Below are 23,652 nucleotides of genomic sequence, written 5' to 3'. Positions count from 1 at the left end.
ACAGCTAGGTTTTATTTTTGCTTGTGTGCCTGTGTTTGTTGCTGATCTTTGAAGTCAAGTAATTACACCCGTGTCATCATAACAAAATTTAGAGTATGCTGTTAGCTGATAACCATCTTGGGTGTTTGAAGTGCAGTAACTTATTCCAGACCTTAAAGAAAGAAGGCAGGTGTCCAACAGATTAGCAGGTCTGTTTTAAGGTCAGAGCCCTGGAGAATACTTCCCCCTTGGGCAGGCCAGAGCAGTGCTGGGTATCCATTTCAGCAAGCACTCTCTGGGGCCCATTAGCGGGTCACAGTCGGGGCTGTGCACTTGTCTACGAGTTACTGTGTTGCAGTGTAAACCGTGATACTACAGCAGATGTGGAAGCAGCACAGTGCAAATGGGATATCTAATGACCGCAGGTGACAGTACTTAAGGACAAAGCTAAAACCTACCTAAATCATGTAGTCTACAAAGATTCAAATAACTTGGTACATTGATGAAACAGCAATGGAAATAAACAGAGGTGTTAGCGTGACAGGTTGCTGGTTGTGTGCTAAGTTGGATCTTCCTTTTTGCTTGAAATGTATGCTTCTGAGCTAATCACCCTAGATTATTTTCACAGTTGGAGAGAAATAGCTTGTTTTATAGCATGATTTGTCTAATTGTTACAGCTGCTTTAAAATGTGCAATGCTTTTCTAAATGTCTGTTTGTATCTGTTGTTTATAAAAGAAACGGGATTAGCTGGGCTATCATCATATATTTATCTTGAAATAATTTCAGTTTGTGAGCTCTTCTGAATGTTTAATCTCTTAAGAGGTGTGATTATAGAATGAGAACATCTGTAAATTAAAAAACCCAAGCCGACCAACCGGACAGAGAGATTGTCAGTGTTGGTGTACATGGTGAGAACAGCAAAAGCACATCATAAAGGCCTCCCAAAAGCTAAGAAGGTGGTGATTTAAGATTGGGGTTGTATTTTCAAACCTAATGTTTGGGCTTTTTGAAGTAGAAAAGACTTCACTCACTCTTGGAAGCACCCATGCAGTGACCTGGCTGCAGCTGAAAAATACATCTCCCTCGTCCTAGAATCTGTAATTTTCAAAATAAATTTCCTCTCAGTGCTAGGACTTATTTTCCTTTTTGGCAATATAGAGATCCCTTTTCCTGCTTTGGTATTTATTTTGGCACATTCAGAACCAATGTTGTACACTTTCATCCTCTGTTTTGCCAAGAGAAATAAGTGTAGCCCACTGTCTGCTGATCTGTGAAACAACGTGGGGGAATGCAGTCCCCTACCAGTTCTACATCTGCTCTATTCTTGCGACTGTTCCAACGTGGGCAGGCAAAGCCTTCCCTCCCCTGTAACTCCTCTGTGGTGCACTGGGCTGTGCTGGATTGTCTGCTGCCTGGCCACCACAAAAGGCAGCAAATGCCAAGAAGTGGATATTAGGGTAGGAGTCATGGGTACCACCTTTGGGACTGAAAGGAGGGAAGATGAAGAAGGGGCTGCAGTTTTGTGGACAGACAGAACGAGAATGCACCAGGAGTGTTACCAATAAAAATAATAACTCAAAGATAAAAATAAGGTAAAAATAGAGATCTGTTTAAAACAGCTTTAGGGTGAATGTTCCAGTGTCAGGAAAGATCTGTTTGTTTGCATAACTGAGTGTGGCAGCGAGTTCATGCAACTCCGACAGCTGACTAACTGCTTTAGGTATCAGCGTGTACATCTGTTTGTAGTGTCACTCCTTTTTCATCCTGTTTGAGAGTGCTTAGTGTTTCCGTAAATTGAATGTGTGTGCAGCCATCCTGGTGCTGTTGAATAGCCTATTAATAATAGAGCCCCAAACGGGTGTGGGGTGAAGAGATGAAAAGGAGCGGCCTGCAGGAGCATGAAGCGGTGGTGCCTCGGTGGTCTGCACCCCGGCTGCCCTTGGGGAGGCAGCACTGCTGTGCCTGCTGCTCCTGGAAGTAAAGCTGTGGGGATAAGTTCTGCCCGTGGTAATGTTATCTTTCACCTCAGTAATAGCAATTAATCCCTTATAATAATCTCCTTTCCAACGGATAGTGTTTTTAATTTAAATGAGAACATCCAGGCTACACTTCCCGGTTACATGTCATCTCAGTACTTGCTGAGGTGCATGAATAAGGTCTTCCTTGGTTCTTGAACTGAGTCATGGAGAACAATAACCCTTGCAATTTCTTAAGCAAAATGGCAGAGTATGACTTCGTTTAAAAAAGTTATCACTTTCTTTTGTGTTTCAGTGGCGTATGTTATGGTAATTTAGTATTTCAATTTGCTACAGTGTGTTAATTCTATTTGTTCTGCCTAAGGGAGTTTTAATTCTAATGTGCTTTATGTAATACAAGAACAAAAACTATGGTAATAATGGAACAGTTGAACAAATGCGAGGTTTTCTTCCATGAGTGTGTATTTCCCAAGGCAGGCTTGGAGCTGCACAGCCTGGTTGGTGTGCTCTCCCACTCCTCTTTTCCCATCTCTCTCCCCGTCCTCCTGCAGCCTCCAGCTCCCAGAAGGCTGTGGGACCACCTTTCTCTCTGCTCAGTTGCTCATTCTGCTATTGCTTGAGCTGAAGCTACAGCTTCATGTGTACCCCAACCACAATATGCTAATACTGTAGCTTAAAAAAAATTCCATTCTAGTCTTCATGCTCCTCTTCTTGCCCAAATGTTCAGCATCTGGCTTCTGACTCAACTTCTTCCTGCCCAGCCCTTCTTAGAAAGGAAGAAGAAAGTGTCCTTGGGCTAATACTCTGCTGACTGGCAAGAGGGCAGGCAGTGTGAATGTGCTTTGAGGCTGCTGGGACAGCTGGTGGGATGCTGCCTTCCTCCGTTCTGTATGGGCTGGCTTGCAGCCCTCACTTCTGCTTCTGTCTCTTCTCTGAGGCCATGGAAAGAGGGGCAGAGCTGTAGGTGGAGGTGGGCATCTCTGCGCTCATCCCATCTTCATCTGCTTCCCTCTAACCCACTAAGCACATGATTAAGCCTTCCCACTGAGTTCTGTTTCCAAACCCTTTTCTTGTCTCACTGTTGGCTTCACATGTGGTGTAGTACTGAGTTGGTTATGTTTTTTTATAGCTTTTGTTCTCTATCAGAGAAGTAAATAGGAAGTATCAAGAGAATGAGGTATTGTTTGCCAAATTCCAGGGCAGTGACCATGAGCTGAATGCCCAGGCGTGCCACAGATGGGCTGGCTGACTTGAATAATTTAATTTCTCTGTTGTGGTTCCACAAAGTCAAACATGGCTGTTTCCAAAGTTAATCTGAGAAGCTCTTTGTCTCTGCTATTCCAGAACAGCTTCTATATATTCAAACGGCCTATCTGTGTGCTTGTGTCTGCAGGACTGGAGCAGTGTGCTGCTGCTGACATCTGGAATGAAGGAAAAATACAAGGGAAAAATGAAGGATTTCCCTCTATCTAGCTATTTTTTTTCCTTCTTATGTTTTTGCAGCTCTTCCTCATTTGTTACAAGTGTGACTAAATGTAAAGGCTTGCCTTTTTGAATATGTGTGGAATAGCTTTTGTTTTGACCATTTTTTCAGAAGCTGGCCTCTCCCTTCAGTCCTAAAAGGCTGAGTTTTATAGGTAGTGTGTGCATTTTGCAAGGAACCATAATACAGAGTGCATACAGTAGAAGACTCTGTGTTCTTTGTTTGTTCTATGAGAGATTTTTAATGGATTTCAGACACTGGGCATTACTTTTTTTTGTTGTTGTTTTCTCTGCAGGACATTGAGTGGCAGGATGGAAGAACTGTAGCTGAAGGAGAGACACAACACACTCTTTCAGCATGGAGACTGTTCTGGCTGATGGGGAACTTGACAAAACTTCAGTGAGTAACTTAAATGTGGCTTCATGTATTCAAATGAAAACAAAGATGTTTCTCCTAGGAGAAGAGCCAAACAGCTTGAATTGTTTCTGTTGGAGTCAATACTTTTCTGGTAGATGTACTTGGTACATTATGTCCTATCAACCATAATTTGGTAGACTCTAATGGCAAGAGGGCTGGATGTCAAGAAATGCCTGGTTCTTGGATTTGATACTTCATGCATCTGAATCCCAAAAGAAAAATATTCCTGTCAGTCTCACTTGTTAACTTTATCAGTTATTTACTATGGACAAAAAGAAAAATATTTCTCAGTGGAATGAGGGGGAGAAAAGAAAGGAAGAGAGCTAATTATGTATTTTCATTTCAGGTACAACAGTTGGTAATCTGTGCAGATTATATTTCCTGAAGTAGTGAATCTCCCAGCTCTCTTTCTAAGCACAAGTTAAAAACAGGAAGAGCACAGAGGGTGCTGTGACACTTAGTCATCATCAGGCTGTCAGAATTATTTAAGAACTTATTTTTTTCCACAAGCTACGTTATGTGAAAGCACTCTAATAACTGAAGTAGGAAATGATTTTTTCCTTCCAAAACTGTTTTCTGATACAAAGTGCTGCCTCCAAAAGGCAAAATTGAATTCTGTAAATTGAGGTAATAGGAAGTTTAACAATTAGAAACAAACTTTTTTTGGTGATGGTTCAACTACCGCATGAAGTTATTTATTTGAAAAGATAAAGGCAGTAATAAAATACTTTTGAGAAATCATTTTGAGATTGTTTTACAATGCACTTAAAAAATTGTGGGTTTTTTTTCCCTATAGCTAAAATTTCCCTGGATTGTGCAGGACAAATATGTATACATCCCATGCACAATGCACTTTTGAGTATCATCTGTCAACTCTCTAATAGGATATTTTATTAAAAAAAAAAAAAATACCATCAGTTCAATTGCTGTGCTCCTTAACCTAAAAAAAAAAGTTCACTGTAATGTTGAAGGTAATTGAAATTTCCTACTTCTGTTTTTGTGACAGGCCTTCACAAAAGCATGTTTTTTTAAAGAGGTGTCCTGAAGCAAGGCTGTGTACGTTTTACTACATAGAAATCTGAAGTTGGGCAGATCCAGCACAAACTAGGATAAAAGTGATCATCTTATATCGCACTTTCCATTAAGCATTAAGCCTGAGTTCAATCAGTAAGTAGTTCAAATCAGTGGTAAATTTTTGTTCTAGAGCATTTCTATAGGAAGCAAAACTGTTTGCTGCATTGGAAGCTAACAGGTTACATCTGAAATTGGGAATATGTACTTTTATTTAAATGCATCAGCAGGTGGCAAAGTAATTTTTTTTCCCCCCCTCAAATTATATTTTATTGGTCCTTTTTACTGATCAGCTCTGCAGGCTGGGTTACTGGTCCTGAATTTAATTGAAACATGACTAATATTAGTGATTCATGTGTAATAAAGATGGCTTCCTGAAAATATCTCTCTTCATCAGTCTAAAAATTCTAATTTGGCTTTAAAATATGTATTCAAACTCTATTAAGAATTTAGTTGTAGGTTTAGATTGTAAGTCTAGTAAATATTTTTAATAAATTGATTTCGTATAGTGTGAGGTTGGGACACGCTAGCATGACATTCACTTTTGCTTTTGCCTAATATTCAACAGGAGAAGGATTTTGTTTTATAAGACAAGTTGGCAGATGTAATTTTAGGCTCTGTGGCAGTTATTATAAGCTTTATCCCTGAGAAATGAAGTCTAAATATAATGCTTTTCTGAAGCACAGAGCAGTTTTTGTATGAAAACAGTATTCTGGCTGCTGTTGCATGAGGTGGTCTGTGTCGATGTTCTTCTTTCCCTGGTACTGAATAGCTGAAATGTTACTGGGAGTAGTGCTGAGCTTTGTATGGTTTGGTAGAAACACTTTTAATTGAATATGCCTCAGCAGAAGATTTACTCGGTAACTGAAGCTTGTCATCAATTAAATAAATGTGAAAATACAGTGGGCTGTGTCTCTGGAAATAAGTGTATATTGATTTATCTTAATTCTTTGTATTTAAAATAAAAATCATGGGAGATGAGGAACAGGAATGCCCCAAGGGGGCATTCTTTTCAAAGCAGTCACCGAGGTAGTAAAATGATAATTTTTTGTTTCCTGAAGGGTTTGAATTGCTGATCTGCAGGGATAGGAATTACAAATCGTTGAGGTGCAATAGGCTATTGGAAAATAGAGAGGTCTTCTTGACTGAGATAATCTCATTTCAGTATTTTAATGTCTCACATCATGTTCAGAATATTCATCTGGTTTTAGGTAAATGCACAGGCTCAGCTCTTTCTAATGAAGGGGACGCTGACCAGCAAGGAACGTGGTTTGATGTGTAAACAGAATGTTTATAGGGGAAGATCAGGGACAGAGTTAGGCCAGGCTTGTGTTTCAGTCCCTGGCATGGGAGCTGTTTGTACCGGTGCATAGGATTAACCAGGCAATGCTAAAATATTTACGCAAAAGTCCCTGCATCGTCTCGGGTGACCGGTTGCCCTGCTCTGTGGTGTCATGTTGTATCTTGATCAAACTGCTTGAGAAGCAGCTGTGAGACAGAACCCTCTGCTGTGCTTTTTCTCTGTGTTTCTTCAACGCGTAAGTATGTGCTGTTAGCAACCGTGCATCAAAAACTTCTGACCTGTGTGCCTGTTAGTAATTTATTTTTCCAGTTCTATTCTCTTGCTTTCCGACTTGCAGTGTGAAATAAAGCAGACCAGCACTGAGTATTGGTGCTTCAAGTCCTTCCATCAGCTGCTGGATCTGCTACTGCAGGCTCTTTCCTTGCTCTCTTGTCAGTAATTCTCTTCAGTCTGTAAACAGCCTAGGGTAGCACAGTTACAGCCCAAACAGAAGTTTTCTCCTAGTCTGCTGTACGTTGCTAAAAAGCTGTACCTTGAAAACTGTTGAGTTCTTGTATGCATTTCATATGCTGGTACTTAAACTTGTCTGGTAAGTTCATGGGCTCCTTTAGGAGTGTTTCCCTCTGACCTAAAGTGTCTGACAGGGGGCAGAAGGCTGTTTACCAAGCACACTTTATTTCCATGAAGTGCAACATTATGAAAGAAGTGTTCCCTCATCTTTCCAATGATTTGTCCTGCAGGTTCAGAATTCTTGTTTCAGTATTTTAGGTTTGCTTGTCACTGCATGTAGCAGTGATGATTTTATGCCTCTTATCATCTGTGAGGAATAGAAGTCTATGTTTTAAGATGGGGACTGATGAGTCTCCTGCTTGCAAAGATTTTTACTTTTTTCAAGTTTGCTGTTAATTAGTCCTGATAACAGAGAGGTAAAACTGAATGCTTTACAAAGCAGGACAAAGATTTCCTTTCTACATGGAAATAGAGCAGAAGGTTTTTGTCTGAGGTATAGCAGGTACAGCTTTTTTGGATTTATTTTGGTGTTAGAAAGAAAATGGCATTTCATGCTGTGTGCTGGCTTTCACCTCTTCTGTTTTTTGCATGTGTCTCAAAAGTAGTAAACCTTTTGAGACGGGTGGAACTTACCTTGTCTATATACTGCTAAGCACAGTGGGATCTTAAGCCCATTGTGGCTTTGGGTACTAGTGACTTTTAAGTGATTCCAATTCCAATGTCAGAAAGGTGTCCAGATTGTTAGTGTGTGATTGTTCTCCTGCAGTAGCCGCATTTCATGTATCTCAATGGGAGGAAGATAATGTTTTAATGCAAGTTATTCTTTGGGAATATTTTGATACAAAATGAAGGCTTCTAGGCCTACTGAAGCCACTGGCTTGGATATGGCTTTAGTGCTTTTGTGCTTGTTTGCACACTAAGATCATTTCAGAGTTTTTTTATTTCTGAAACACCTGTCTGAAAGTGGTCCAGTTTTGGAAATAAATGTTATTTCAACTTTCGTTTGAGCTTTAGCCTTCTGAAAACATTTCAGCTGGAAATTTCTTAGTGTACGTTATATATCAAGTCATAGTAGCAGTGGGAGATTCCCACTGCTCAGAATTAGCAGCTTGGGCAGTTGCTCATCATGTACACTAACTACACAGTGACGGCTTCTAATGGCTGCTTTATTAGTATATGTGTCAGTTTTGTTGCTTTGACTTTTCTAAGCTGCTAATTCTCTTGAGGTCTTGCCTTTGATTCTGATGTGCATGTTGTATTTTAGCCACGAACTAACTCTGTTTTCATTGTCCTTCTTCTTTCCCGCTGCTGCTGCTTTTGTGCACTTGCTTCTTCCTGGCCTGGATCTTTTTGTTTGCTGTTCTTCGTTCTTCAATTGTATGTGTACACAGCATCATGGTGATAACAGAGACTCTCATGGACCATCAAGTAAGTAAACACACCTTTATATGATATTTTGGACATATGTGCATAATAGGTAGTCCCTTTCTTTGTACGTGAGCACCTAGGCTAAATAATTTATTTTCTTCTGTCTTCAAATCCAGAAGCAGAGATACAGTGGAAAATTTACTGTTTTGAAAAAAAAAAATCCTTCAGAAGCTTCTGTAGTGTAGATAATAAAGACAAGGAAATAGTGGTTCAGAAATAAATTCATTTTTGCAGTTTTATGTTTATGGTGCTGTATGGTTTGTTTAATTTCATTAAGTTATTTCAGTAAGTCATCAGAAATCAACTGGTGCATGAACTGTAATACTCAAAGATTGACTCTGCTGTTTTAACAGAGAAAACTTCTGTGTGTTCATGAGCGTGCAAAGATCAACCAGTGCCACTGCTTCATGTGCATCAGTGTGATCATATGTTGGCAGAGTAACTTTGCCTGGGATTTAGAGTCTGTGCTTGTGAGGGAGGGACAGGTGTGGGCATGAACTTTCTCCTTTGTAAGAAATCTGTGCAGAAGCTATGATTTTAATCAGTTATTGTGGGCTGTCCATGTATCCCATACCAGGTAGAGGTTTTCTCTTTATGAAGAGTACATTTTGGCGAGGCACATTCTTAATATTAAAATGATATTTAATCATTGAAATATTTATCTTTTTGACAATGGAAAGAGTTCCTTTAGCATCCGACTGTTCATTTTTCAAATTAATACATGCTGCTACTTTCTGTAATAATAGATGTACAAAATAAACTTATTTGAGGTATTTATCTCTGTCTTGCAGCTGCTGGCCTCTTGTCTGAATTTACGATATATAGTTAATATATCTTATATATAGCTTAATACACCTTATATATAGCTTAATATATCTTATATATAGCTTCTTGTATGCTGCAGATAGGAGGTACAAATACTCTTCCAGACTTTGATTGCAAAAAACCTCACAGTCGAATGTAAAAATGGGCAACTTTCTCTAAGCGTACCTGCTTGAGCAAAGGGGTAGAACAGATGAGCTCCAGAGATCCCTTCCAACCTTAACTACTCTGTGATTCTTTGAAAAAAATATGAGACAGCTGTGCTATATAAATGTTTGATCAGAAAAGCTTACATTTACTAGAGTGTACTCAAGTGCATGCATAGAGTTCCTGAAGCCTCTTTATCCCACATTTTGAAGTTATTTTTTAATTTTTTTTTTCAATGAAAGAAGTAACCATGCTAGGTGCTAGAAAATTCCTGAACAGAGTATTTAAAATCTTACTGCTAAAATAACTACCTAAATAACACTTCTGATTTACCAGCTTATAATTTTCTGGATTTTCTGTAAGTGGAGCTGCTGTTGCTTCTTAGTAAAAACTAATGCAGAACTGAATTTGTATAAACCTTTTCCTATATCTCACGTCCTTGTATTGTTTTTAAGTGTGTAGGCACTTTGATATGATATGCTCATTATGGAGCAGAAGAATTGGCAATCTACCACTTCAGTTTTTTTTTCTTCATAACTTCATCTGATGAAATAAATTGGCTGTAAAGACCTCAATTTGTATTTCTTCTGATACATAAATCTTACTGACAATCTATAATTAGTAATTTGATTGCTAGTAGTGAGAAATAGAATGAAGTAGGAATTATCATCTCTAACAGTTCTGTTGGTATTCAAATGTGCCCTCCAAAGATTCACAAAGAGACTTTGATGTTTACTACTTGATGTTTCTTTTCTAAAATAGCATTCTGCTTAGTTTCAAGGAGATAGACTATATGAGTTTAAACCCGTTCAGGTAAAGGATAGGATGAACTAAGATCTTCTCTCTTTTGAATGAGTGCTCTGAAGCCTGAGCTGAAGTCTTAAAATACATAACCACTGAGAGGCCATTGAGTGGAAGAAATGGTTGGCAATGCTGTTGTACCTTACTTGATGTGCATGCTGAGTATGTATCTACTAAATCCATTTCTCAGGTTGCAAAGATGACATATGAAACCTAAGAATTAAGTGACATTAGAAAAATCAGATTTTGGATGTCCATGCCATAAAGACCTGATTAAGATGCTAAAGCCTTACTCTCTAGAAAGTGAGTGCTTTGAAGATTAGTCTGCGTATGAGTGTGGGTTTTTTGAGACTTACAGCTTTTGTTAGTTTGCCAAGATTTTACTGCAGGTATGTGTGGACACCTAAGTTTAAAACTAGAAGCTTCAGTTTGGTATTTTGGGCAAATGAGAAGTAACACGTTTGACTAGGAACATCATTCATTCATCTTAAACTTTCACCAGTAAGCAAGACACTAGAGTGAATGACCATTGCTCTTTTTCTGAGAGATAAACCTACTTTATTTTGTGAATTTACTGAAATTCCAGGATAAAATCATTTCTGACTTCAAATAAGTTAGAAATTAGCCATTGGGACCATCAAGCATAGTCAGTAAATGGATAATTTAAGTATGTACCACAAATTTTGTTAGCGTTCAAAAAAATCAATCCATCAGAAACTATAAATGGCAGCCAAAGAGCCTCTCCAAATTGCTGAGCTTTCTATTAATTTGTAATAATTATTTCCTCTTAAAAGGTCTACTTCCAAGTGCTAGGTGTTTGATTTGGTGACATCTTAAAGACTGATGTTCATTACATGCATAACTTCTCCTCCTCTCTCATCTCCAAATACTTTTTCCTTTCCTTTGAAATAGTTTTCTTTGTCTCTGTCTAAGATTCCAGAGCTCCTGCCATAAGACGCTTAAGGTTTATATTTATATAGGTTGCCAAGCATAGAATTATAGAATACCCTGAGTTGGAAGGGACCCACGAGGATCTTTGAGTCCATCTCTTGTCTCCACACAGGGCAAGCATCTTAAAAAATTAGGTCATTAGTTGATCCTTTATATAAAAATGATGAAATCTTCTTAGTAATCTTATTCACTGTTTCATCCTTCAGGTAACAGGTTTGCCAACTTTACAGATTGAACTTCTGAAAAGCCCACTTGATTTAAGAATTTCAGCCTAAAGCAGTAGGCATGTGTACAAGATGTTATATGTAAAGTGATACATAACCTTTCTTTCATGGGGAAGGAGTGTTTCTGGCAGTGCTAGCAGTCTTTTCAAGACTCAGACCGAGTCTGCAGGCTAACAGAGGAGTATGAGTTTAAATGGGGAGTTTGAAGCTTGCTATGGGTGTTGCTGAGTTAATATCATGGAATTTAGTTCATGCTTTTCTAGAACTTGAGTGCAGAGCTTGCTTGCCTACTAAATTACGGGCAAATATCATCTGAAAAATCATTGCATCTTGATAGTTAAAAAACCAACCAACCAAATCTTTGTAAGAATCTTTGTAAAAGATTAAAAAGGGACACATTTGAGCCCTGAGCTAGGAAAATGAGCTTTTTGCTTCCTTTTCTATCTGCTCACTTTTCTTGAGCAGCAGTCATGGTATAATTTATCTGGAGAAGAGTTCTAGATGGTTTATCTTGGATGGGTATCTTAGCATCCTTACATTTATCTTAATGCCTTGTGGTTTTTTTAGGCTTTGCTCAAAAAGCATATTTGAGCTACTGTAATAATAGTAGTAATAAAGCTAAGAAGACAGCCTCTATACCTGCACGTTCTATCTAGAAAATTGAACTTTTTATTTTGACTACATATTCTTCTGAACTTTTAAAACTATTTTGAGGAAAGCTGGGGGATTCTTTAAAGTGAGCAGCATTGTAAGTTAGAATCTTTTAGGCAGAATGTTGCTTACTAAGCATCTTCTGTTTTTCTTTTAATCTCCTTTTGCCCATACATCTAGTTCTAAAGGAGAGATGTTACTGAGTCAGCCATTCTTCCCCTATCAAAAAACTTACAGTTCTGTTACTTGCAGCTTAAGGATAAGTACGAACAGCATAAACAGGATGGCTGTCTAGCTACGAATAACTAGGAGAGATCAAACATCCTTTTCAGACTGATAAGGTTCAAGGAGAGGAACTGTTCCACTTCCCTTGATATATTGTCTACATGATCTTTATTAATAAGATGCATTTCTTTGATGTTTAAGATTCATTCATCTTAGCTTTCTGGGATGCTAGTATAGCTTGACTTAGCAAGTTGTTTCCTGGGTCAACTCTCTTGTGACTAGTTAAGCCAAGTAAAAAAAGGTAGCAAAGAAATCCTAATTTCAGAACTTAAGTAACAACTCAGTGCTGTGTCTGTATTCAGTAGTAGCCTGCAGCTTTTGTACATCTACTAGTTTTTGTTTTCATCTTCTGACTCATATCTTAGACCAGTCTTTCTGGCTCCTTTCTGCCATCCCCTCCCAAGCAAATCTCTGGTTTGAAATCTTCATTTTATAGAAAGAAGTATTTCACAAGACGGCATTTAATCCCTGTTTCATGAAAAGCATTGAAGATGATATAAATCTATACACAAGCACACAAGATTGAGCATCCATTTTGTATTTCAGCAGTGGTAACAAACAGCGATGAATCGCAGCTTTTAACTCCAGGAAAAATGAGCCAGCGCCAGGGGAAAGAAGCTTTTTTTACTCCAACCAAAGAGTTACTCCAGCCATCTCTCAGCCCAGCAACTGCTCACAGCCATGGTAAGACAAAGCTTTTTTATTTTACAGAGGTTTTGAAGAACTTAAATGCTGACATTACCTATTTCAAATATTAGTTCAAAAACACTTCCCTCCACAATAAAGAAGTAAGGAAGAAAGTGTATTAAAGTATTGCAGGTCATTTCTTTTGTCCTTACATGTTAATCTGAAACAGAAAAAAATTACCACATGGTGCAGTACTTTAATGAAGTATGCTGTGACTTGTGAGAGAACAGCCCACATGATGGAAAATCATTATCTGTGTATAACCCTGTAATTGATGGTCACATTAATGTCTCTGGTATGCAGAAGTGTTACGATATATTGCCTAAGCCTGGAGCCCTTGTTCATTAATTACTTCTCTAAGATCCTTCTCCATTTGAAAGGTAAAAATCTCAGCTCTGCCTGCCAGTCTTCAGCCCATTCTCTGCTTTGCTAAACCTGTTAAAAACAAACTCTCAGTAAATCTGTGTGAACTGATTAGATCCACAGTGAAACATACCAGTAGTCCTGATGTGCTGATAGGTTGTTTAAAAGCAAAAATAAAAAAAAGCTGCAGTTGCTCTCCTTGTACTTATTTGAATTTGAATCTGTTTGTCTTATTGGCTAGAATATAATTATAAATGTTTGTGGTGATGTGTACTGTCTTTTTTTTTTAATTGATACTCTTTTTTGATCTTGTCAGCTGTGCTAATCAGCTATGATTACTCCAATTCTCAACATGAATAGTGTTTCTGAGTTGACTTTGTACAAGCCTTCCACACTCCTCTAATGTGATTTGTCCAAGTAATGATGTTAGTCATAGTAATAAAGCCAGATTCTGAGGCATCTTTGAATCACTTTGCTGTTTTCCCATTCCATGTCACTGACATAACAGGGGAAGTACTTCGACATCAAATATAGTTGTTAGTATGTTGAATCTAGTAGTCTTTTATTCTATTTTAAGAATTACAGCAATATTTTCAGTGATACGCATAGCTAGCTCTGATATATTTTCTAAAAGCTGCTGTTATCTCACTGGAACAGTGCTTGATGTTTTCTGGCTTACACTGTGTTTAGTCTGGAAATGTTTTCTTTAGCATATGTATATGTAACTTCTTTGTAACATTTATTGTTCAAATAAATGTTGTGTTATTCTGTGTTCTGTGTCAGATCCCTTACTTGAAAAGTGATGCAGTTATTTAAGTTTATTTAAATATTATGGTAAGTGCTTTCTTTTACTGTATAATACACCCATGTGTGATGAGGATATGCAGTAATATAGGAAATGTTTAGATACAGTTTTTACAGGCATTTCTTACAAACTAAATGGAGACATGTCTAGTCACTGGTACTTGAATGCACCCTTAGGAGATGGGTAATCTAAACAAACAGTCTGAAAAGCTTAATAGGCACAGCACAAAAAAGAATCGGAACTGAAAAAAGTGTGATCTGGTTGGATATATGTAAAGGGAAGCTATGACATGAGTATTTTGGCTTCTGCTGCTGGATGGTTTATCCACCATTACCTAAGTTATAACTCCTACTGCCTGAATAAAGTAATTTTCATGGCAAATCCAGTTTTTTATAAAACTTGTGGCTAAAAATGAATGAGTTGAAGCAGCTAGTGGACATGCTGGTGTTAGTGGGCAAAGAGGAACAGGTTGACGAACACGATGTGTATCAAATTCTTTGGCCAACCAGCAACGGTTGGCCTCCTATTTGGAACAAAGAGTGAGCAATGTAACACACCATTGTGAAGTTTTAAGTGGTGTATATTTCATAATTTCAAGTACTCTCATGTATAAATACTGGGTTTTAACTTACATGAATGTAGTTCTTGATTTCAGAAAGTGTCTTTTTTCCTACACTTGACTTCTTAGTGTGAAATACTTCGTCCTTCCTCATTCCTTCCCAGTGCAGATCTGTTTTGCTAAGCTGATCTTGGGAGTTATGCCTGCATGATCTCATCAGTTTAAACAGAAACTTAGAGTTTCAGTGCTGAAAGTTTAAGTCAGCTCTATATAGCCTTGGTCCTAAGGTTGACTTGTAATTTTAATTAATATTCAGTTTCTTTCTGCCATGCCCATCTTGTTATCTAGAGTGTCAGAATGAGCCAGTCTTGATTGGCTGCAATTATATTTTGTTTTGGAAGTATTGCACCTCCAAATGTCATGGCTTTAAGTTGCATAGTACACAAAAGCCGAGTGCTATCTAGTATAAAAACTGAGACACTCATATGCTGAGGTTCAGGTGACATGAAAACAAATACAGAAACTAGCCTGTTGCCTCCATAGCATGCAAGAAATGGTTTAATTCTGGAAAGCCAGCAATACAACTTTTTGTGGGAGCTCTAAGTTCAGTTGCACTGATTACAGACATTCTCAGCATCATGACTCAGGAACCACTTGTGAGAGTGGGCTTGACCAGCTCTGTGTTGAGTTGGTATTGAAGACATTTACTGATTTCCACCCTCCCCACCCCCCACTTTTTGTTGTATATGTTTAAACAGCCATTTCTAGATTCTTTCATTCAGCAGCTCACTCAGTAAGGCTACTTTGCTTCTTAAATCAAGATGGGAAGTGATCAAAGAGAGATAAGGATTTGGTAATAATATGCACAACAAATTTTTTAAAGCAGATCTTTTTTTCCTTACACAATCTTTAACTGTGACTTTTGAAGTCTGTGTTTGTACTCGTCCTTCCCTAATACCTGCCACATTGGCCCTGTCTGTGACTTGTCAGTGCTGTATATGGAAACTTTGGGGTTTTTGCTTTTTTTAACCAGAATATCAGTGCAATAGAAAGGAATCTTTGACAAAACTATGTTATTACAGTTAAAAACAAGCATCAAAAATACTGAGTCTGGGACTGCATTTTCAAAAACTGTAAATCAGAAATGCGCTCGCTGATGTAAGCTGTTTATGTTGTTACACAAATTATCCCTGCTAAATTGGATTCTTGTAAATCTTGTTAACTCAGACTGACATCAACATGCTCCTTTATTTCTGCTTGATAAAGGGGATGATATATTTTAAGAGATCAGTATTTCTATATGAAAAAATCAGAAGCCTCCTCAGGAAGGGGACACCTTCCGACTTGTAAATATGCAGTTAAAACATTTCAAACTTCTTTTGAAAATAAAATATGTACAGCTGAACTGATAAGTTGTTCTTGTGATAAAGAGAGAAATTTAATTAAGGTAGCAACATTAAGCATTGCATAATAAGATGTTTGAAAATGTCAGACTTTTTTTAAGGAATTTGTATTGTCTCTCTATGGCTTGATTTAATGAGAGCTGTGCTGTTGTTTTTTGTGTACCACTGAGCATATGTTACATAGCATAGACGGTGAAAAGAAATGGTTTTTTGGTTTTGATCATGCTGATAGCATTCATGTGTGTTTATTTACTCAGGAAGTAGTCTCTGAGTTTAGTTTTTAAGAGTGTGAGGAAGTGAAAATCCACGAAGAGGAATGCAAAATTCACTGCATCCATTTTTGGGAAATTTTACCATTCTAGATTTTAGGGAATTTGAACTCGTGCAGGTTAAACAACTTGGAACAACTTGCAGGTTGCAATTATGGGAGCATCATCCTGACCTGAACAAGAGCAAATACCAGTGGTGCTTGTGTTGACAGTATTCTAACTTATACTTTAAGGCTGTCAACTCAGCAGATGATACATTAGGATTTTGGAGCTCTGATTTCTTTATTTCCTGTGTCAACAGTGACCTGTGCAGACAACCTTCCTGGCTCAATTTAATTGCATCAACACTCAGTGTTTCTATTTTTATAGGAGGCATCTATGAGTGAAAATGTGAGTAGTATCTAGGAAAAGTATGTCACCATTATAAAGATTAAGGAGGAGATATTTTACAATAATGTAAATCTTTGTTCTAGATAAACAACTTCCTGCTCTTTTTTTTTTTTTTTTTGAAGTCTGCTGCCTCCCACATTATTTCCTGGAGCATGTAGTTTACAAAGAAGTTGTTTCAGTTTGTTGATTAGGAGTGAGGGGAGAAAGAGAGAGCTCTTTTGTGTTGGATTTTAAGGGCTTGGTTGTTTTAATGTGTTAAACTGACTTACTGTATGACTAAGTGAATGCTTGTCACATAAGGATAAGCCCTGGACGAAGGTGTCCAGAAGGAGCTTGATCTGGGCTAAGAAGCAGAATCTGCTCCTCCTTTCTAGTAGAGTAGTAGTAGCTGTTGATTCATTTTGCACAAGGATGAATGTGTATTGTCTGTAACTGAGAAACAGAGTGGCTTAGGTGCAGGGAGATGGGTTGATGGTGGAAACAGAACATTTGTGCTGCGAGTAATGATGATGGTCAGATGAATAGAAAGGAGAAGTTGATGCTCCTTTTGTGGGAGAGTAAGAGCATTTTTGGCTGTGCAGAACTTGGGCTAAAATAACTGCTTGCTCTCTAGTAAATATCTAAAGGACGTGGTAGGATTTTAATCTGTAAGAAGCTTTGGAGAAAAATTTGGAGAGAAAATACAGATTTCACTATTTTTTATATGAGAGATAGTGAGTGAAAATTAAATGTTTTCAAGCATTAGCTGCTGAAGAACAGTTGCTAACTCCTGGAGGGATGAGATGCCTTTGCAGCTATACTGACCAAGAAAATGTAAGACTTGCACAAATTGCTGTCTACCTGAGCAGCTGACAAGTTAAAGGTGGTTCACTGTAAATCCATACAACTTGCAGCTTTTAAAACCATTTGTTTTCAGGTGGGTTGGCTCAGCTGACAGCTTGATTACATGACAAAAAATACATGGCACTCCGGATCCCACAGAGGTGACTGTTGTGACCCACTGGCAGGTAGCATCAAGTGGCTCTTGAAATGTAGCATGTGGGTTATTGTGATTCAATGGAAGGAAAGGCTCAGTCCTGTGTTATTTGAAGTGAGCCTTTTTGATTCACTAGCAGCTATTTCTGAGATGGATGCTTTGTTTTGGACCTTTGGGAAGGTTGGTGAGAGCCTGTTCATGGGAGCGCACAGAGTTGAAGCAGAAGCAAAGGTGGTCTGTGCTGGAGTTGGAGAGAAAAGTCCTCTGGGCCCGTATCTCCAGGCATAAGGTGTTATCAGAATACAGGGATTGGACCGGATAACCTCCACAGGTCCCCTTCCAACCTCTGTCATTCCAGGACTCTAAATTCTGATCTCTGATTATATGACAGCTTCTGCTTTTTTTTCAGCTAGCACTTTCAAAGTGTTAATATTGCTTTTTGAATATGATGCTTGCAGATGATAGATCTTCCCCATCTGTCTGGTTCCAAATCAAATTGTTTTCTGGGCAGTTGGGTTATATCGAATGGTTGATAATTATTTCTGGTTTTCTTCTAATGTTTCCTTTGACTTTTCTGCTGTATATCCAGACACACTTAATCATGCAAATAACTTCATGCAGTCTCCTGTTTCACTCTGCTGTATCTATCCTTTGAACAGAGAAACTGAAGAATGACTAAATAATTGATTATACTATGAGCAACTTATTACCAAGCATGTCATGTGAGGTTTTTTGTTTGTTTTTAAAATTAGTTCATCCTCACTTAAAACTGACTCAGCACTAACAAGGAAACTGCTAGAGGTTTGGTGAGACTCGTTTTGTTTTGTTTTGTTTTTAATTTGTTTTAGCAATTTCATATTAACAACAAATGAAATGGTACTTCTGAAGCCAAGCACCTTCTCTTTTGTATAAGTATAGCTAACATCTTAGAAATGTTTCTTTTGCCAAGTGGTATTTCTGTCTAAAATCTTGCAACCCTTAGTACTTTGTCTTGGTTTCCCTTGCTGTAGTTTGTCTTACTTTGTCCTTTGATGCTGAAGAAGTGTTTTGTAATCTGGAATGTGTAGAAACCACATGGACTGGTGGTTCTTCAGGTAGTTCTGGATTCATATCTGTATATTGCTGCAGGGAGGCACAGGTAACTGGCCTCAGTGACATGAGTGGTCATTTTTCAGCTTTGTGCATAGCATCACGCAGGTGAAGCCTCTGCAAAATTGTGCCTCTTACTTGGAGTAGCTTCACCAATACTTCTGTCAAAGAGAATGTTAATATGGTTCTCTTCCCAGTAAAGAGGGGGAAGGAGTTTGACCATATGTAATTTGTTTTCAGTTTATGTTGCCAAACTGAAGGTGAATATGTTTAGGTGTGTGTGATTAGTCTTCTGAATGTACTATCTTGATGTCCTGCATTCTTACTGTAATGCACGCTCTGGCACATTCCTCTGCAAGTCATTGTGTATTTATTAAAACTTGCCATTTCTGAAGTGCTGCTCCACCCTGCATTTGTGGCTTGGGTAAATTATGTGTGCTCCTTTCTCTGTGAGTTACAGCTTTGTGAAAGAATGGTGCTGGGTTTGAAGGGCACAGTAGGGCTGATCACTGCGAAACTTCTCAAGCGAGTTCTTTTTCTCCATGTAAATCTCAGGAAAGCTGGTGTACTTGAACCTGAACTGTGACCTTGAATTTTGTAAGTGCTGAGATGAAAAGTGCTGAAACCTGAGCAGCGAGTGAGCAAGCTATTTGCTTTGGGTGGGAGGAGCTGAGCAGGAGCCTTAGCAAGCAATGAGGTGGAGGCAAGTACAGTTGCCAGCAAGGCGCTGGGAGTCTTGGTGTTATTTCATAAACCATTCTTAGGCATGCCTCTGGAATTACTCCTCAGCTAGACTGCACTTGACCTGGAAACAGTAGAGAACAAAAGAAGATTTAGCGAAAGACATTTGCCACTGAAAACTGCCACCACAACGTGTAGCCTCATGGTTCAGATGGCATTTTTGTTAATCAAATATTGGTATCTGAAGGCAAGTACATCTTTACTTCTTTTTTTTTCTTAAATAGAAGAAAAACGCTTTTGCTTAAAATCCACATGCAGAAATTGTGTGTTGGATAAAATTTGTTTGTAGGTATGGTAGCCTAGCAGTTTGCTTTTACTGTTTTCTGCATACTGTACAGAATGTGCATATACTACATGTAGAAAATTATTTACGATGTTTTCATTTGCTGGACTGGGAGGAGAAGCCTGCTGGAAACGTCATGTTGTTGAGCTGTCAGAGCACATTATTGTCAGACTTGAAGAGTGAGTGTAAAAAGCTTCCAGCTTCTCTGCTATGCTGTCAGTTTTCCTTTCTCTTTCTCCTCCTTCAGCTTTTACAGAGTTTGGTTTTAAGAAGATTTTTAGGCTTCGCTTGCACAACTCTAAGAGAAAACATTTTTTACTTTGCATCAGTAGATGTACTCACAGTTGTATTATTACAGCAGTATGAATTTGTTTAAAATCCTCATCATTTTAAGTTACTACCATCTGTGTAGAAATAATTGTTTACAATTCCTCAGTAGAATAGTTTAGAATATGGTTTGATTTTTAGAATTCAGTTTTCGAGGTTGGCAATTCCTACCTATACAACTCCAAAGTTTTTTTTTTTATAAGTCTGTGCTTTCTTTCAACACTGAATATTTATTTTTTGGATAAATATTTTAAAACTATAACCATGCTTTATCAAAAGTGCTCATGTGTTATTGGAACTGCATGCATTGCTTACTTGCTTTTTAGAGTTTGTGTGCTAAGATTTAAGGCAATATCCTGAAAGAATGCCTTAAGCACAGGACTGCAATGTAGTTTTCAGCCAGCATTTACTAGTAAAGAAACTCTGATTGAGTAGCTGATATGAGAAATATGTTCTGTCCTTGAGAAAATATGAACAATGCATAAGTTTTCCTTCTCTGAAAAGATGTTCAATAGTTTATGATTAGGAATGGATTGTTTGTTTTGTTTGTTTTTCCCTTGAGATAGATCAGTGAAATATTCCATTCCAGTATCTTCTTTCTGCTGATGGAGCTATTACATGAAACGGAAAACTGAAGATGTTTTCTCCCTTCAAGTCTGCTTTTATGAAATACTTAACTTTTGCACTGTGGTGTGCACCTGAATACATTTAGACCAGAGTGTGGCTATTTTCCTGTTTCCATAGACATTGACAGTTATCTACTGTCTGCCACTGGACTTGATTGTAGTTCTATTTGGGAATATTTGGAAACTCTGTAAACTTTCAAGCTTTGTATGTTAGTACATTTTCTAAGTGGACCATTTATTAAGGCACTTTGCACTGAATATATCAAAAGAATAGAAGACTTCCTGGGATGTTAGTTTAATGAAAGATGCTAATTCTGTTTTTATCAATAGATTGGCTCATTTTGTATTAGTTTATGTTTAGGTTGGAAACAGGAGGAAAAAGGATTTTGTTTAATATATGGTGGCTTATGAAGTGCACCTTGCCATTGCTGTATACAGAATGTGCAGATAAGAGTGCTTCCAAGCTAATTGAAACATCTTTTCAGGCTGTTTCAGGAATAAAATATGTTGGAGAGAATGAAGAGGGTTTCTGGAAATTTAGAGTGCTGAGTGTCTGAGGAACAGAAACCTTTTTAATACTGCAGGCTGATTCCCAAGAGTGATTATAAACTTTCATTTACAGTCACACTATAAAGAAGAATGCTCATTTTTTATCAAAAGTTATAGATTTCTTTTGGTCTAACAGCCTTTTGTTATGTGTCAGTTATCTGCTTCTGCTTTAAAGTAATTGACCATACATGTGCAAGTGTTAGAAGCCGTGAGAAATCACAACTGTTCCAGAGGTGGAATTTTTATAGCCAAAGCCTGATATGAATTGTTCTACCACTGCATGTGGAAGTGAGATATGAGGATGATTGGGTGAGAGGGAGATGAGCTGCTTTTTCCCCTCTCCATTGTAGTGGTGACATGGTCATCTTTTGACAAATGGCTCAGAGCCTGCTGCTCCTGTGCTGCTGTTGGATTAAAGGAAGTGGTGCTTATTAGCAGCTTCCTTAGCTGGGAGGTAACTTCAGAGAGGAGAGATGCAGCTGTAACATTATCACAATTGGAACGCTAGCCAAAGATTTTAGTTTTCCTTCTAAACGGAGGAAAAGGCATATGGAGAAAGGTTTTAGACTGTGCTCTGGTGCAACGTGGCAACATGAAACAGTGCCAAGGGACCTGAGACAATGTGGCTGGAAATGAGGGATAAATCTTCAAGATTTTGTTGTTCCTCCCTGGATATCTAGCCACTTCTCAGTAAAATTAATATAATGTCTAATTTCTCCATTCACCATGCCCATAAGTTTTTCATTTCTCATACAAAATAAGTGAAGGTTACATGTCATGCTTTGTTTTCCTTACATTACTTGAAATATATTGGAACGTTTTTCTGATAAGAGGAAATTCTAGCAGTTCATAACATCCTGGAAGCTGCTATGCTTCATAATCAGAAAAGTTAATTTTCAGTGATTTCTGTATGTATTTTAGCATATGTATTCATAGATGCGAACACACGAACATTCTGCACAGTTTAAACCTGTCATGGAGTTAAAGAATATTTCAGTCTACTGTATTATCTTTAAGCCAGTGCAAACTGAAATTGCTTATCTGCAAATACTACATTTCTTTACACAAACAGCTGGATTACACAGGATTATTTAAGAATTAGTGAAATTCAATTACCACTACTTTGATTTAGGGTATGCGTTTCACTTTGTGAGAAGAGAAATCCTTCTGTACCAAGTAAGGGAGCACACGAGACTTTATTTCAAGGCTATTTTTAGTGTTTTATTTTTCTCCTTTCCAGCTAACAAATCGGGTTTCAAACTGTAGTTTGTCAGAAATATGGTGTGAGTCTCTCAGATCCAGGTGATGGAAGAATGGAATGAGTGGAAGCATATGGAACAGGGCAGAGAAACAGCCAGTGAAATGTGGGGTGCATGAAGGAGATTAGGGAGAACTTATCTAGTTTCATTCTGCTACCAGCAATGAACAATTTGGATCATCTCATCCCTAGTCTTGAAGCATAATTTACTGGGATTTTTTTGTGTGTTTAAAATTTAGGACGATTAGTTTAAGTGTTGTATTCGTTGCACAAAATACTTGGGCTATTGAAAATAATTGTGGAACTTATTTTGTGCAGCTCTTCCAGCAGTCAGACAGATTGCATAAATAAATGTGGCAGTGTGTTAGAGAAGAATATGCTATCACCTCACCTTTTAAATAAAAGTAAGAGATGGAGATGTAGAAGCTGTAATAATCAGCTGCTGAAAATTAGCTAGGTAAGTGCCTGAACAGGGGAGTTCAGCATGGCTGCATAAAGCAAGCATTGGCTTCCTTTTTAGGTTCCCATTGCATACTGAAATATCAAATAGGGAAGCCACATTAGCTCCTAAGTGCAATTTAAGTTTGGGACTTGGAAGACTAACATGAAGAAGATTTGATTTAATGAACCCTTAAAACCTAAATGATGGTTGTTTTAGTGCTCTTAGAAAGCAGAGATGAATAGGACCAAAGCTGAGATGTAAAAAAATGAGGTGTTCTGTATATGTGGAGAAGAAGAGCTGAAATGCAGCTGTTCACCTTTAAATGTTCTAATGGATTTGATGAGAACAGTATAATATTGCTTGGCTTGCTGCTGATTTGGCAGCCTCTGTCTCTTCGCTGCATTTTTCATGTATGCCCTTCGTTTGTTTTTTTCCTTTTGTATCTTACTCATCAGAATATGAGGTAGAAGGCTGTTACTGCAACACTCTTGTTCCAGCCAGCTAATGCTAACCAGCTTTCACAGAGAACATAATCCTTATACAAACATCTTAACTCATGAAGGAAGAGGGTGCACTGCGACGTAGGTTTTCCTCATGTGCTGGGATTTCATCTGTGTTTTCTGCAAGAGCCGATGGCCGAAAACTTGTCCGGAATGCTTCCTTTGGAGGATATAATGAACTCTCACCTGCTTCACCAGGTTTGTTGTTCTTAAAATGTACAGAAGATAATATAATTTCCAATTCAGATTTTTCATCTTGAATGAAAGTAGTCTACTGAGATACTGGTAGAAACTGTTAACAGAAATCAGAAAGAATACTGGTTGCATGCATTGAAG

At 38.0% G+C, this 23,652-nt stretch overlaps 1 protein-coding gene across 11 annotated transcripts in view; it reads left to right on the top strand.

Moving 5' to 3' along the window:
* Positions 1–23,652, top strand: part of OSBPL8 (oxysterol binding protein like 8) — an 81,418-nt gene that overhangs the window by 24,868 nt on the left and 32,898 nt on the right. For 3 of the 11 annotated variants that reach the window (XM_031589676.2, XM_090139006.1, XM_031589677.2), the window contains exons 2-4: positions 3,735–3,838; positions 8,132–8,168; positions 12,596–12,733. In XM_031589676.2, the coding sequence (XP_031445536.1) occupies positions 3,797–3,838; positions 8,132–8,168; positions 12,596–12,733 (217 nt within the window). In that variant the 5' untranslated portion in view covers positions 3,735–3,796. Of the gene's footprint in view, positions 1–3,734; positions 3,839–4,862; positions 5,024–8,131; positions 8,169–12,595; positions 12,734–22,813; positions 22,832–23,271; positions 23,515–23,652 lie in introns of those variants that run through there. The other 8 variants (XM_031589680.2, XM_031589683.2, XM_031589681.2 and 5 more) reach the window with 8 other exon arrangements.

Source organism: Phasianus colchicus, chromosome 1 (assembly GCF_987193195.1).
Source record: "Phasianus colchicus chromosome 1, bPhaCol1.hap1.1, whole genome shotgun sequence".
Classification (NCBI taxonomy): Eukaryota; Metazoa; Chordata; class Aves; order Galliformes; family Phasianidae; genus Phasianus; species Phasianus colchicus.
Note: the sequence above shows the minus strand (reverse complement) of the source record. Positions and strands in the feature narration are given on the sequence as shown.